Source organism: Ictidomys tridecemlineatus, chromosome 12 (genome assembly GCF_052094955.1).
Source record: "Ictidomys tridecemlineatus isolate mIctTri1 chromosome 12, mIctTri1.hap1, whole genome shotgun sequence".
NCBI lineage: Eukaryota > Metazoa > Chordata > Mammalia > Rodentia > Sciuridae > Ictidomys > Ictidomys tridecemlineatus.
In genome coordinates, this window is record NC_135488.1 from 81,429,543 (window position 1) to 81,442,154 (window position 12,612).

Genomic DNA, 12,612 nt, shown 5'->3' on the forward strand with positions numbered 1-12,612 from the left:
GCTAATCCCTAGGAGTGCAACAAACAAACAGGCAAAGAAGGAGACAATCTTTCATTTTTTTTATTTGTCTCTTTTCCTGGGCATAGTTGTGCCAAACCCTTCTATACAGGGACCTCAGAGTAGAGGAGAGAAAGCAGTGGATTGAAATCTTATGAAACATATCTGTATGACAGACAGGCTAAATCAATCTCTCTCTCTCAATCTCTCTCTCTCTCTCTCTCTCTCTCTCTCTCTCTCTCTCTCTCTCTCTCTCCCTCTCTCTCTCTCTTTCTCTTTCTCTCTCTGTGTAGTAGTATATATTCTGTTTATCTATTTCATATTTTATATGCACATAACTTAGAATATATAGACATCTGTAACATGCAAACATCTTGCTTGAAAATGCCCAACACACTGAGAATACCATTAAATCTCAATCTTGCTTCAGACATATTTTTCAAATGAATATGTCATTTCAGATGGTATTAGGCAGTACATGAAACCACGATGCCACTGTTAGAACGTTCAAGTACCTTCCCAGAGTCGAATTGCATGATGTTTCCTTTTAACTTGGTTTAATATTATAATCCTTATTCAGAAATGAGCTTTTGTGAAAAAATCAATAATTACCTTTGTCACTATTTATTTAATGAATCCATGGAAAGACTTCATTAAATTATAAATGGCTCATTACTGATATTCTCATAATAGATTTGTGAAATGACGGTGTGAGCCAGTTATTCATTTCAAGGAAGATACAATACAGGGAGATCAGTACATGTCCAGTGAAATGACTGCTGGTTTTGCTAATGCAATATTCATGAGAATTTGCCGAGACAATCACATTTAATCCCAGAGAATAAGAATGTGAAATGAATTCTTTTAAATTGTAATTATCTATTGGCAAGAAAGTTTAGCAAGTTTTATTGTTTATATAATTGAAATGGCTTGGTATTCTGTCAATATGGGAGGGTTGTGTTTTGAGGATATTCACTGTGTCTAAATGATATGGTAAAACCTAGTCCTATAAATATGCTTGATAGGAATATTTTGTACTTTATTTACATTTAAATTTTTTTTCTAGGAGCAGGGGGTGATCCTTTGACTATCACTTATATTTAAATTGTTTGTGTGTGTGTGTGTGTGTTTTAGGTATTATTATTATTATTTTTTTATTGGTTGTTCACAACATTACAAAGATCTTGACATATCATATTTCATACATTAGATTGAAGTGGGTTATGAACTCCCAATTTTACCCCAAATGTAGATTGCAGAATCACATCAGTTACACATCCACAATTTTACATAATGCCCTATTAGTAATTGTTGTATTCTGCTACCTTTCCTATCTCCTACTATCCCCCCTCCCCTTCCCTCACATCTTCTCTCTCTACCCCATCTGCTGTAATTCATTTCTCTCCTTGTTTATTTTCCCATTCCCCTCACAACCTCTTATATGTAATTTTGTATAGCAATGAGGGTCTCCCTTCATTTCCATGCAATTGTGTGTGTGTGTTTTTTTAAGGCCTTGATGTAACTTAGGGTGGTGTAGATAGAGTAAAAGTGGGAGGTAAGGCCTACTGTTGGTAGCTCCTTTAGTGGTGTTCACTACTCTAGCTAACTCCATAGTTAATGTAAATTGAGAGCTGAGGCAAGCAATCAACATATCCAAGAACAGACGGACATAATTTAAAAGTCAAAAGCTCTCTAAGCCTTGCTGACCCTTATTGTTTCTTAGATAAGTTGCAAGCAGTCAAACCTCATGAAATCTGAGGATTTCTGCACCCTAGAAAATAATCATTTTATATATCCAGCTGCAGAAAAATGTAAGGATAAGTTAAAGGGACTTATTTCTGAGTTTGAGATACTATTTGGCTCTAGTACTGCAATGCTTCTGCTCACAGAACTTGGACCTCCTTAATTAATAATTAGAACTCTGGGGAATCTTGGTGATTGTGACCTTCCCGTTAGAATAAGTAAAAAACATCAAGAATTTTTTTCTAGTCTTCTCCTGATTTAAGAAACATATCTGCATTAGAACCCCCCCCCCCCCCCCCCCCCCCCCGCAAACAGTGGTCAACTCCAGGATAACAATTATTTTCATGCCTTTGTTATGTTGCAAGGGTTGGTTCTTAGAATGCACCAAGAATTTTAAATTCCTCTGTGGGAATATATCTTCCTGACCCTAGGGACATCCAGGCAGAGTCTCAGCACTACTTTAGTCATTCTTAGATAGTAAAAAGGTCATCTGTTCACTTTTAGACATAAAAAGTAACTTCAGTTAGTTCCTGCTGTACAATAACAAATAACTTACATCTTCTGTTAAGCCCTCTCTATTATCCCTACTTGGTCACACTGAAGAGGCCTCCTGTACAGGGGGGAAAAGCATGATTTTTTTCTCTCAGTTCCATGAATCTCACTTCTCTTCCCCCTTCCCAAATCCTCCAGGGATGAGGCAGAAGAAACAGGAAGAGATAAGGGCAGAAATGACCTTCTTTGGCCAATACCAATGGTAGCCATCTCACCCACTAGCTTAACCTGTGCTTGAAGCTCTTGAGAGAGCACTTTGGGGAGGCATGTTAATGAACTCTTCAGAGTTCTCACCAACATTATTAGAATTTCCTTTCTTAAAATTCCCTTGATACCAGGTGCAATGGCATATTCCTATAATTCCAGAGACTTGTGAGGCGAAGACAGGAGGACTGAAAGTTTGAGGCCAGCCTTAGCAACCAATGGAGGTCCTCAGAAACTTAGACCCAGTCTCAAATAAAATACAATAAAAAGGGCTGGGGATATAATTTAATGGTAAAGCAGCCTTCTTTAATACCAAAAAAAAAAAAAAAAAAACCAAGAAATTCCCTGAGGAGGGTAAATGCACCTCTTTCAGATGGCCATTGGGATTTCTGCCTCAATCTCTGGATATCCATCACTGCAAACTCAAGTTCTTTCCTGTAGTAAGTTTTCTGCAGCCCTGAGCCTCATTCCTTCCATGGCTCTACTAAGCAGGACACCACGTATTCTGTACTGGCTCTCTAATCTCTGGCCACAGGTAATGTCCTTTGTCCTATCTGTGATGCACAAGTGGATTCCAGTGCTGTAATATCTTTTTGCTGTGCCCCCAGGGTATCATGAAGCCACAGAGTTTTCTTCCCTTGAAGATTTTTCAGGTATATTAGATCCCAGTTTTCTAACTACTGCAACCACTGCTGCCATATCCCAGAAGATGCATATCAAACTTTCTGAGATGTTCCATTAAAGCCTCCTTCCCCTGTACTTTAGATAAGGGAAAAGTCCCCTTTCACCTTGGAAGTATGTGTGAATCCCATCACATCCCAACTTTCTTCTCAAATCCTCTTCTAATTATCAGTAACCTCTTTGCCTTTCCTCCTTTTTTTTTTTTTTTTTTTTTTTGATGGACCAGATTTGGAGCCCTAAAAGTAGTTGACAGTGCTCTCCTTTGCAAATCTGGCTTAAGCAATTTTATACCTAATTTTGTAAGATGGACAAGCAATCTTTCTTTTTTTTTCATCTTCTTAAGATCTCAGCTAAAATTGCAACAAAAAGCATCCACCTTTTAACAACTTAATAAATTCACATATCCATTGCTTACTCTCCATTATGAAATTATTTTAAGTATACATTGAGTGATATGTATCAAAAAACTTTAAAACCACAATAGGAGACCCCATGGTGCTTCTACTTTAACAGGAGAGATCAAACAGGTTGCAAAGAACCGTCAGATTTACCAAATCTGTAAGCTAGCTGTGGGACCTCAATCAAGTTGCTTTATCACTCTGGGCCTTGATGTCATCATCTGTAATATGGAAATAAAATAGTATCTCTCTCATGGGACTGTTATGAGTACTGCCAGAGTTAGTATTTATAAAGTGTTCAGAATTCTACATACATAACCAATTGTTAGCAAACTCAAGAGTGGAAATAGAGCAATTTTAATAGTTATTTAGACTTTTGTTAGATTGTTTCTCTTGGACCTCCTTTTATTTCTCAACATATTTTTTATCATTCTTACTTTTAAATAGGTGTTATTTTAAATTATTTCAGTTTTTTTAACAATTCAGGTGATTTTCTTATGTTAGCAAAATTTACATTTCCTTATTTTCAATAAACTGCCCAATATTTTATATATATACATATATATATTTTTTTTTGATGGTGCTGGGGATTGAACCCAGGGCCTTGTGCATAGGTATATATATTTTAACACACATTAAAAAACAACTTTTAGGATATCTGCAGTAAGAGCATAATGAGCAATGTCACAAATAACATCTTCAATACTTCCCTTCAGTTAATGCAGCTTTATACAAGACTTTTTATAAGACTTCCCAGGGCAAGCTGAAGTCATCCTCCTGCTGCCTCCTTCAATGATGAGAATCTAGCAAAGAGCAGAGAGAATGTGGTCCAAACCTTCAGGCTTCTAATATTCTGACTTAAAATTTCTACAGGAAAGAATGGGCTGTGTGGCTCTTAAACCCCTCTCCCCTCATGTGGTTTCTCCCATCTGGGGTTTGATGAAAGGTGAGCGGTGGACAGTTTGAAGTTATGTCCTCTGACAAGGGCCTGCAGCACAGGTATTTCCTGCTACTGATGAAGGGCAAGCCCAAATGCTTTAAAAGTCAACTGAGCTCACGGTGGAGTTGACAGCCCTGCTGTTAGAGAATGCTGCTCAGAGGCAGAGGACATGAGCACATGTTTCTTCGCCACCTTGTGTTATGAAATCCCAATGTTAACAACCACAACTTTATACTTTGAAAGATTCGCCTTGTTACTTTGCTTAATACAGAGAGCAAGTTAATTTTGGATAACTGTATCATAGCTTCATCTCAGCTTAGATATCATTGAAAAATGAGAAAACAGAATTTTGGTACTTCCACATTTCTGTTAAAAGTCATTCGACCTTGTGGGAGTCAATGTGATAATTTCATCTGTAAACTAAAGAAACTGAGTCAGTTTGAGGCTGTGAGCCTTGGTTTTGTGAATAATGACTAAAAAGTTCACTCATTAAAGGCCTGTCTTTGTGCCCCTACCCTTTAGAATGATTTTGTACATTGTGAGCATTTGTCATTTGGCTCTAAACAGATTTCATTGCTGCAATGCCACTAGTTACTAAAACGGAGGGTTTCCAGTCTCACTTTTCTTGTGAAATGAGGAGTGTGGATTAAAGGAATTCTATTAAAGGACAATAAAAGAGGTGGCTTCATGCAACAGCTATATATTTCTCTCTGGCAACCTCTGGGAAAAAGGCAGCTCAATTCACTTGAAAGTGTGTCTTTGGGAATATCAATTATCCCTGAAAGAGATGTCTCACATTTACCAAAATGTCAAGAATCTTGCTTATATTATGAGGTGTTTTTCAGATGTAAAATCAGAGGAAAGCAGCTGTTGTCCAAAGAATATCTTTGAACAATCCCTTGTATGTAATTCTTCTTAAATGCCGATTAATCAGTTCAACTGAATACACCTCTTTGTTTCCTTTCTTCTTCCCTTCCAGCACCAAGGAAAAATTGGAGTTAAGTTTAATGTCGGGACAGATGACATCGCTATTGAAGAGTCCAATGCAATCATTAATGATGGGAAGTACCATGTGGTCCGTTTCACGAGGAGTGGTGGCAATGCCACGTTACAGGTGGACAGCTGGCCAGTGATCGAGCGCTACCCAGCAGGTAAGCAAGTGAATATGTATCTGGGGAAGATTTTATGGAGGAAAAAAACAAAACAAAACTGGAAAACAAAGCACTGTTTTGCGTCCGTTTCACCAAATTGTGGTTTTCAGAAAAACCATCAAGTATTTATTGGACTTTAGAATCGTGAATGTAATGCTGTCCTAAACTGTTCTTGTTACAGTGTACAAATGACATTTTATAGGCGAACTTGAAGGCACACGTTAGCATTTGCAAAATTCAGGACATCAGTGAAAACCAGAAAAATGCACACATAAAAATACACAACATGTCAAAGCTCTTTTTACTGGATCCTTGCATTTGAACAAAGAAAAGGCTTTGTCAAAAGTAACAAAGTTAAAATTTAAAACCAAGGGAGGGAATAGGATAACATTTGCTTTCTGAGCGAAAGTGAAGCTGGACTGCTGCTTTGATGGTGGTGCACAGCAGAAACCCGGGAGAGGTGTGAGGAGAGCAGGGCATGAGCAGAGGAGAAAGGGGCAGCAGACATCACAGCTAGAAAAGCAAAAGGAGCCTTTCAGCTTCCTAGAACCGTGCAGTTTCAGGAGAATTCTGTGATGCTCATATCACTCATTTTAGGTGTGTAAACTGAATCTCAAGGCATTATTAATAAAATAAAAATTAACTTGTTCATGCCAAAGAGTTTTGTCAGTACTGTTATTACACAAAGGTGGTAGGTTATAAATCTAATAAACCAGTGCTACTTGCAGTTGTGTATGTTCTCAATTAAAAAAACAGATATGTTATTTTCAAGTAAAATACAAATTTAAAGTGCCAAGATATTTGCTGTCATATTTTGGTACAAAATTTGGTACTCAAAAAATCAGTCTCATTTGTCTCTATTCCCCTTTTAGACAGGCTAATTTTTGTTGTTGCTGCTGCACAGCATACAATTTATAACCCAGTATAAAGTGCAAAGTGAAAATTCATTCTTCACAATACAAATGATACCCAAAATATACATATAACTAACTCCTCTATTAGAATTATTTGTTTCAATGGAAGAAATACTTTGATGAAATACAGATTTGTTCATAAATATCAATTTTCCCTAGGATTGACTCACAATTATGGAATGAAATGCCCCTTCTGCTTTTTCTAGACCTTTTCTAATTTGTATAATTCTACATCTTCAAGTTCCATTTCCAACCTATTCTATATGATGAGTGCTTTGCAAATATTTGCTGAATTAGATGTAATTAAAACCTGCTCCGTGACAATATTCCAAAGCAAGCAAATTAATAATATGTCCGGTGCCTTTTATAATACTAGTGAATAGTAGGCAATCAATAAAATGTTTGCCAAATTGGTATCCTGGGGAATTATCACAATTTTACACTACAATTATGTGAATAGTCCTTCTGTTACCATCTACAATAAGATGAAGGAATGGAACATCTGAAAGCAAAGTAATTTAAATATGTGTTCAATGCTTCAGAGCCCCTGTTATTCATCTCCACTGCATTCACTGAAGACCAACTATAAATGTACTTGACAAACAAATAAACTTCAACTGCAGTGGAATTATAGAAAAGGAAGTTGGTAATCTTCCTAAGGTAGGGAATGACCAATTCCTATGTTCTGATAGGAAGTCATTGTCCTGGATGCCAGGAAAACATAAAGCAGGGTAAGGTCTAGGCTCTGCCATGGGATGTGGTCATCTCTAAAGGTTGACCTGAGCATGTACAATGGCAATTCCCGTTACTCTTACTCTGTGGCTGTTTCCTCTTGAGGGATAGCTTTGTTTCAATAATTAGTTGTTTAAAATTATCTTTATTTAGTAACATTTTGCTCTTATCAACACTTCCCATGTTGTTATCTTGAAGAATTTCTTTCTAGTTGTTATTAATGCTTACCTACAAAGGAAAGGAAGAAGTCATGTTCAAATTAAATTGGGAAATTATGGGTTAAAATTTCCATTCTTGGATCTTTTTCTGTTAATATGCGGAGTGCATCTCTAAAAGACAAAAATAGCATGTCCTTTTGCAAGCATGGGTCCTCCAAATCTAGTTTTCTAATTCATCAATGTATTTTGGTAGAAACTTCATTTTTAAAAAAAATCTCTATAACTCACAATTTTACTATATTGTATGTGATTAAGAAGCTTGTAATTGTATGTACCAGATACCATGATCTGGGCATAGTTGCCAATAGATATATTCCCTATCTTCATGTGTCAGGCTAATGTCCACATTGAATACTGGTACCTGTATTGGGGCAGTGTTAATTAATTCTTTGAAGAAATATTTATATTTTTAGATTAATATTTGTTTAATACATACAATTTCTCATTTGCCAATTAAATAGAATAAGAAACACAACATGAAATTTATTTAGATATTAGAAGCTGGAGGTACCATAATAATTAAGGAGCAAAACTTTAAAAACAGTTATTTTGGATCCAATGTTTTTATATTTAGTCCAAGATCTAAGTGTTCTTCCCCCATGTAGTATTTGTAGTAATATTAATCAATCCAGAGTGAGCCAAGCTGCAGTTATTCTGAAGGGTGCAAGCAAAAAAACAAACTTGGCATCTGCCCACAAGAGAATTGGAACACGTGTGAGAAATTTCTTTACACAGAAATTAATGATCAACATGTAAAGAACTCAGAAGAGCCACTATTGTTGTCACCAAGTTTATCATTATTATTATTATCATCAATCATCTGCTTTGTATTCATTACAGCATGGTGTTGTAGTAGGAAATAAACAATAAAAATTCCAAATATTATTTCTTTTGGAGCTTAATCTATCTGCAATAATGCCATAAAGGCTGAATACACTTGGATTTTTTTTTTGTTGTTGTTGTTGTTGTTACTGGGAATTAAACTCAGGTCTGCTTTACCACTGAGCTCCATCCTCAGAACTTTTTAATTTAATTTTTTTTTGTTTTTTGTTCGAGATAGGCTCTCATTAAGTTGCTGAGGGCTTTGCTAAGTTGTTGAGGCTGGCCAAACTTACAGTCCTCCTGCTTTAGCCTTCTTCATCACTGGATTATAGGCGTAGACCACTACACCCAAGTTCTGAATAAAAATTTAAAGTGTTACTAGATTAAAGTTTTTGGAACCAAGTGCTTTTAAATACGAGTTTAATAGCAAGATGTAATATATATCTTTTGTATTAGTTTATGGTATGGCTATTTTTATTTAAAAAATTTTTGAGTTATTATTCATTAGAAAAGTAACTGGACTAATGCTTTTACCACCAAGTCCTATAATCAAAGAAGCAGGAACCAACAGACTATATTTGGTTCCTTTTAAAGTGCCTGCACTGCAAAATATAGGTAATAAGGTTGAAATTAGTAATTAAGTACAGCACTTAACCTTCCATTATAGGGCTTTGTGGTAAGTGCTTTTCTATGAAGCAATTCATCTGGTAGTGACACTATACCTTTAATGAAAAGCACCTAAAGCATTGACCAGTAGTATTACCCTATAATTGTCTGGAAGGCTTTCATAAAGAAACTAATTAGTAGAGGTAGATTTTATGCTCTTTTAGAGAATATGAAATATTCCTATAACCTAATAATTCACATTTTAGAATAAATATTGAACTTTCTGAATAGCATACCCAGTTTCCATTATTTTCTGTACATGGAACAAAGTACAGAAATAATATTTTGCAAACCATTTAAAGTTGGGAAAGCCACTTCTTGGCATATGTCAATTAAAGCTCTAGAATACAATGCATCATTAATCTCTGATTTGTCCTTAATTACAGTCATGTAGCAAAATTTTCTTTCTCAACAAAAATAGACCTCCTCTTCTCATTACATTTATTCCACAAAGCCTAATATTATCTTGCTTCTTCTGACTTGAGATTACTCCAAATAAATCATACTCACCTTTGAAAATAAAACTGAAGTCACCTGCCTACTACGATGTTCCAAAGATGTCCTTTCTATCTAAGTAAGATTGAATATTCAATTTATTCCTAAGTTAAAACATCAAACTAGCAAGAATTTGCTGGACCCATACTAGGCAAAAGAAACATACTAGTCTTACAGTCTTGTCATAGAGAGAATTTTTAAGTGTTTAATATTAAAAATAGAATTCATGGGAAAATAATTTGGCCAAAAATAAGCTATGGGGAAAAAAAAAAGTCAACAACAAGAGATTTCAAAGAAGGAAGACATCTTGAAGTAAGTGGTGTAGTAAGACTGCGGAAAAAAAATAGTGGACTTTACTTGAGTCTTTTGAAGAGTGCATTCATTTGAAAAAGACAGAGAAAATATGTAGGGAATTATGAAATAGTCTATATGTCAAAAGAATAAGGACCCAGGAAGTATAGAAAAAAATAAAGAATGCAGAATACATTATAAGACCTGGTGAACAACTAAATAAACAAAGACATTCCCTCTGTTTAGTTTCTCTTTTTCCTTCTCTCTTTCCTTTTCTCTCTCCCCCTTAATCTCTTTCTCCTCTCTCCCTGCTCTCTCACTATTAATTATTCAGTTCTTCACTTTGTCACCAGAAGGCACTAGACACTAATGAACTTGAAACCTGTGATAGGAACAGATAGAGAAACCAAAGGCCTGGTTCTTGATTGCTAAAAGATTTGTCTGGTTGGGAGACAAGAAGGATTAAGAACACCTACCAAACTCAAGTGAACTGTGTTAACTGTCAAAATTTCCAGTTCAGTGTTGATTGCTATTAGAGATTAAAGAAAGAAGCCAATGGTATCTGAAGTGGTGTGACAAAGTAGATCAGTTAGGGATGAGAGGATCTGAAGAAAGGAACAGCCCCCAGGGAAGATTTCATAGAGATGCTCTAAGTATTTTGTGCATGATCATGCGATTTGGCTGAAAGGTTTTGTGAGCATTGGCTCTAAATCTTTATCTATTTCATCAGTGAAAACTAGTACAATATTTCAGAGACCAAGAAAGCCATATGGATTATTGCCCTTTTAATTCTACACATTTAGCATAGATTTATTATTTTTAATTGAATTCATGAGCAATTTTTCAATGATCCCTACAGGTCATTCTATTATTTAGAGTTTTCTGTTTTTGGTATCGAGGTGTTAATTAATTTCATTAGGACTTTAAATTTATATTTAACCTAATTTTACTACTATGATGTATTTAAGAATATCTACTTCATTTACAATCATAGCATTTGAAAGAAGGAGGAACTTAAAATTCCTTCTATTCCAGTTCCTTCATTTTTTAAATGACAAAAGGGAACCTTGAAGAGGCCACCAGATTTCTTCAATATTACAATTGCTAATTAGTGGCTAAGTCAAAACTACACTTGATCTTGTCCATATGCTGTGAGCTTTCCCTTGTACTGACTGGGACACAGAATCCAAAGTGAAGAGAGATTATTAGATGAATCCTTCAGTGTAGCAGGATGTGTTGGTCATAACTAAAAGCCATGACTTACATGATTGGTCACAGGTGCATGTTACTCCATGTCACAGCTTGTATTTTCTGTTGACCCACACATATACTTTCAAAACGCTTGTGACTATTAAACAGTAACACATGAAATAAAATCTTTTCTGGCAAAAACCATAGTTGTTTTGTAGTCACTAAATTCTAGAGTCAATAATACTAATTAGTAGGCACTGATTGTTTTTAACTTCACTTGAGAAACTTAATTAGCAAACAAGTAAATCATTATAGAGCATTCGAATCCTTAAGGATCATTCAGGAGAAAAAGTCTATCCTAGAAGACTTGCTCCATGCACTGGCCAAATATATACATAGAACAAATGTTTGACTGGGTTTTATTTCCTTCCTTAAGTGGGATAGTGAAAATAAAAATCTCTTGTGTAAACTAATAAACTATTCAGGAGACTTAAGTCATTCTTTAAATTAATTACCAATTTTAAGTGAAGTCCTGTGAAAGAATAACAATAAGGGCTTGGCATAAAGTAGATACTTAAATGGTCTTGAATAATTCTAGGTTCCTTATTAAATGTTAGTGCCCAAACACTATCTTTTTGCTGGTGCAACTATACTTACATGCATGATGAATATTTGTTTCAATGCATAAATATTTGGCTTCAATATTATATAGTTAAATGTTTACTAATCTAAATTTCTCAATCAATCTTATATACTCTGAGAAATCTTAGAACAAGTGCCTAAAACTCTGACTTAGTTTCTGAGTTATCTTTTTTTTCATTGTGCTGAATTTTGCTGGTACTTTGTGGGTTATTCTTAGTGATGAAGCATAATGAACTTTTTATTAAGTAGTATATTCATACATCTATCTGAAATTCTCAGCCAACCTTCAAAGAAATTATGTCCAAGGAAATGGAAGGAAATGATATATTCTGAGGCTTCTCACTTGTTCTTACATTATCAGTGACCTGGATATTTTTTTTTAATATTAGAACTTTTCATGTTGCTATAAGGCATATTAAGGTTTTTGTTTTGTTTTTGTGTTTGATATTCTGACAAAGGAAAAACAAAGTTCCCCTTTGAAGGTTTGGTGGACTTTATACTCATTTAGACTTTTAGAATGTCCAACATACACAATGCACATACTAATCTTTTTTCTAAAAGATTATTCTTCATGGTAAAACGGAAGTAAAGAATTTCATATGAACATAGCTGACCATTTTTAAAGTCTTACTGTTTGTTATAAGTTGTCTTTTTTGTTTTCTGTGCTATGGATTTATGGGACTACTTTTCAGTTTCTATGGTAGGAAACTGGTCAGTGAGATCTATCTCTGACTTCCATAAACTTGTCTTGCACCAGAAGCTCAAATATCTGACTCCAATTTGTATTCTACCCTATAGGAATTAGGTCAGATTCTCACAGGGCCAAATTAGTCACTGTCTAATTCAGAAAACTCAATTCAAGCTTAGTAGACACTTTTTTTCATGATGAACAGAACCATAGAAAGCAAATATATTATTAAATGTTTATTGCTGACAGAACTGAAATAATCTGAAAAATTAATTTCTAAGGATATG

The 12,612-nt window shown here is 35.0% G+C and overlaps 1 protein-coding gene across 45 annotated transcripts in view; it reads left to right on the forward strand.

Annotated features, from left to right (window-relative positions):
• Positions 1–12,612, forward strand: part of Nrxn1 (neurexin 1) — a 1,065,676-nt gene that overhangs the window by 899,364 nt on the left and 153,700 nt on the right. For all 45 annotated transcript variants that reach the window (XM_078029183.1, XM_078029182.1, XM_078029185.1 and 42 more), the window contains one exon: positions 5,495–5,666. In XM_078029183.1, coding sequence (XP_077885309.1) covers positions 5,495–5,666 — 172 coding nt within the window. The remainder of the gene's footprint in view (positions 1–5,494; positions 5,667–12,612) is intronic.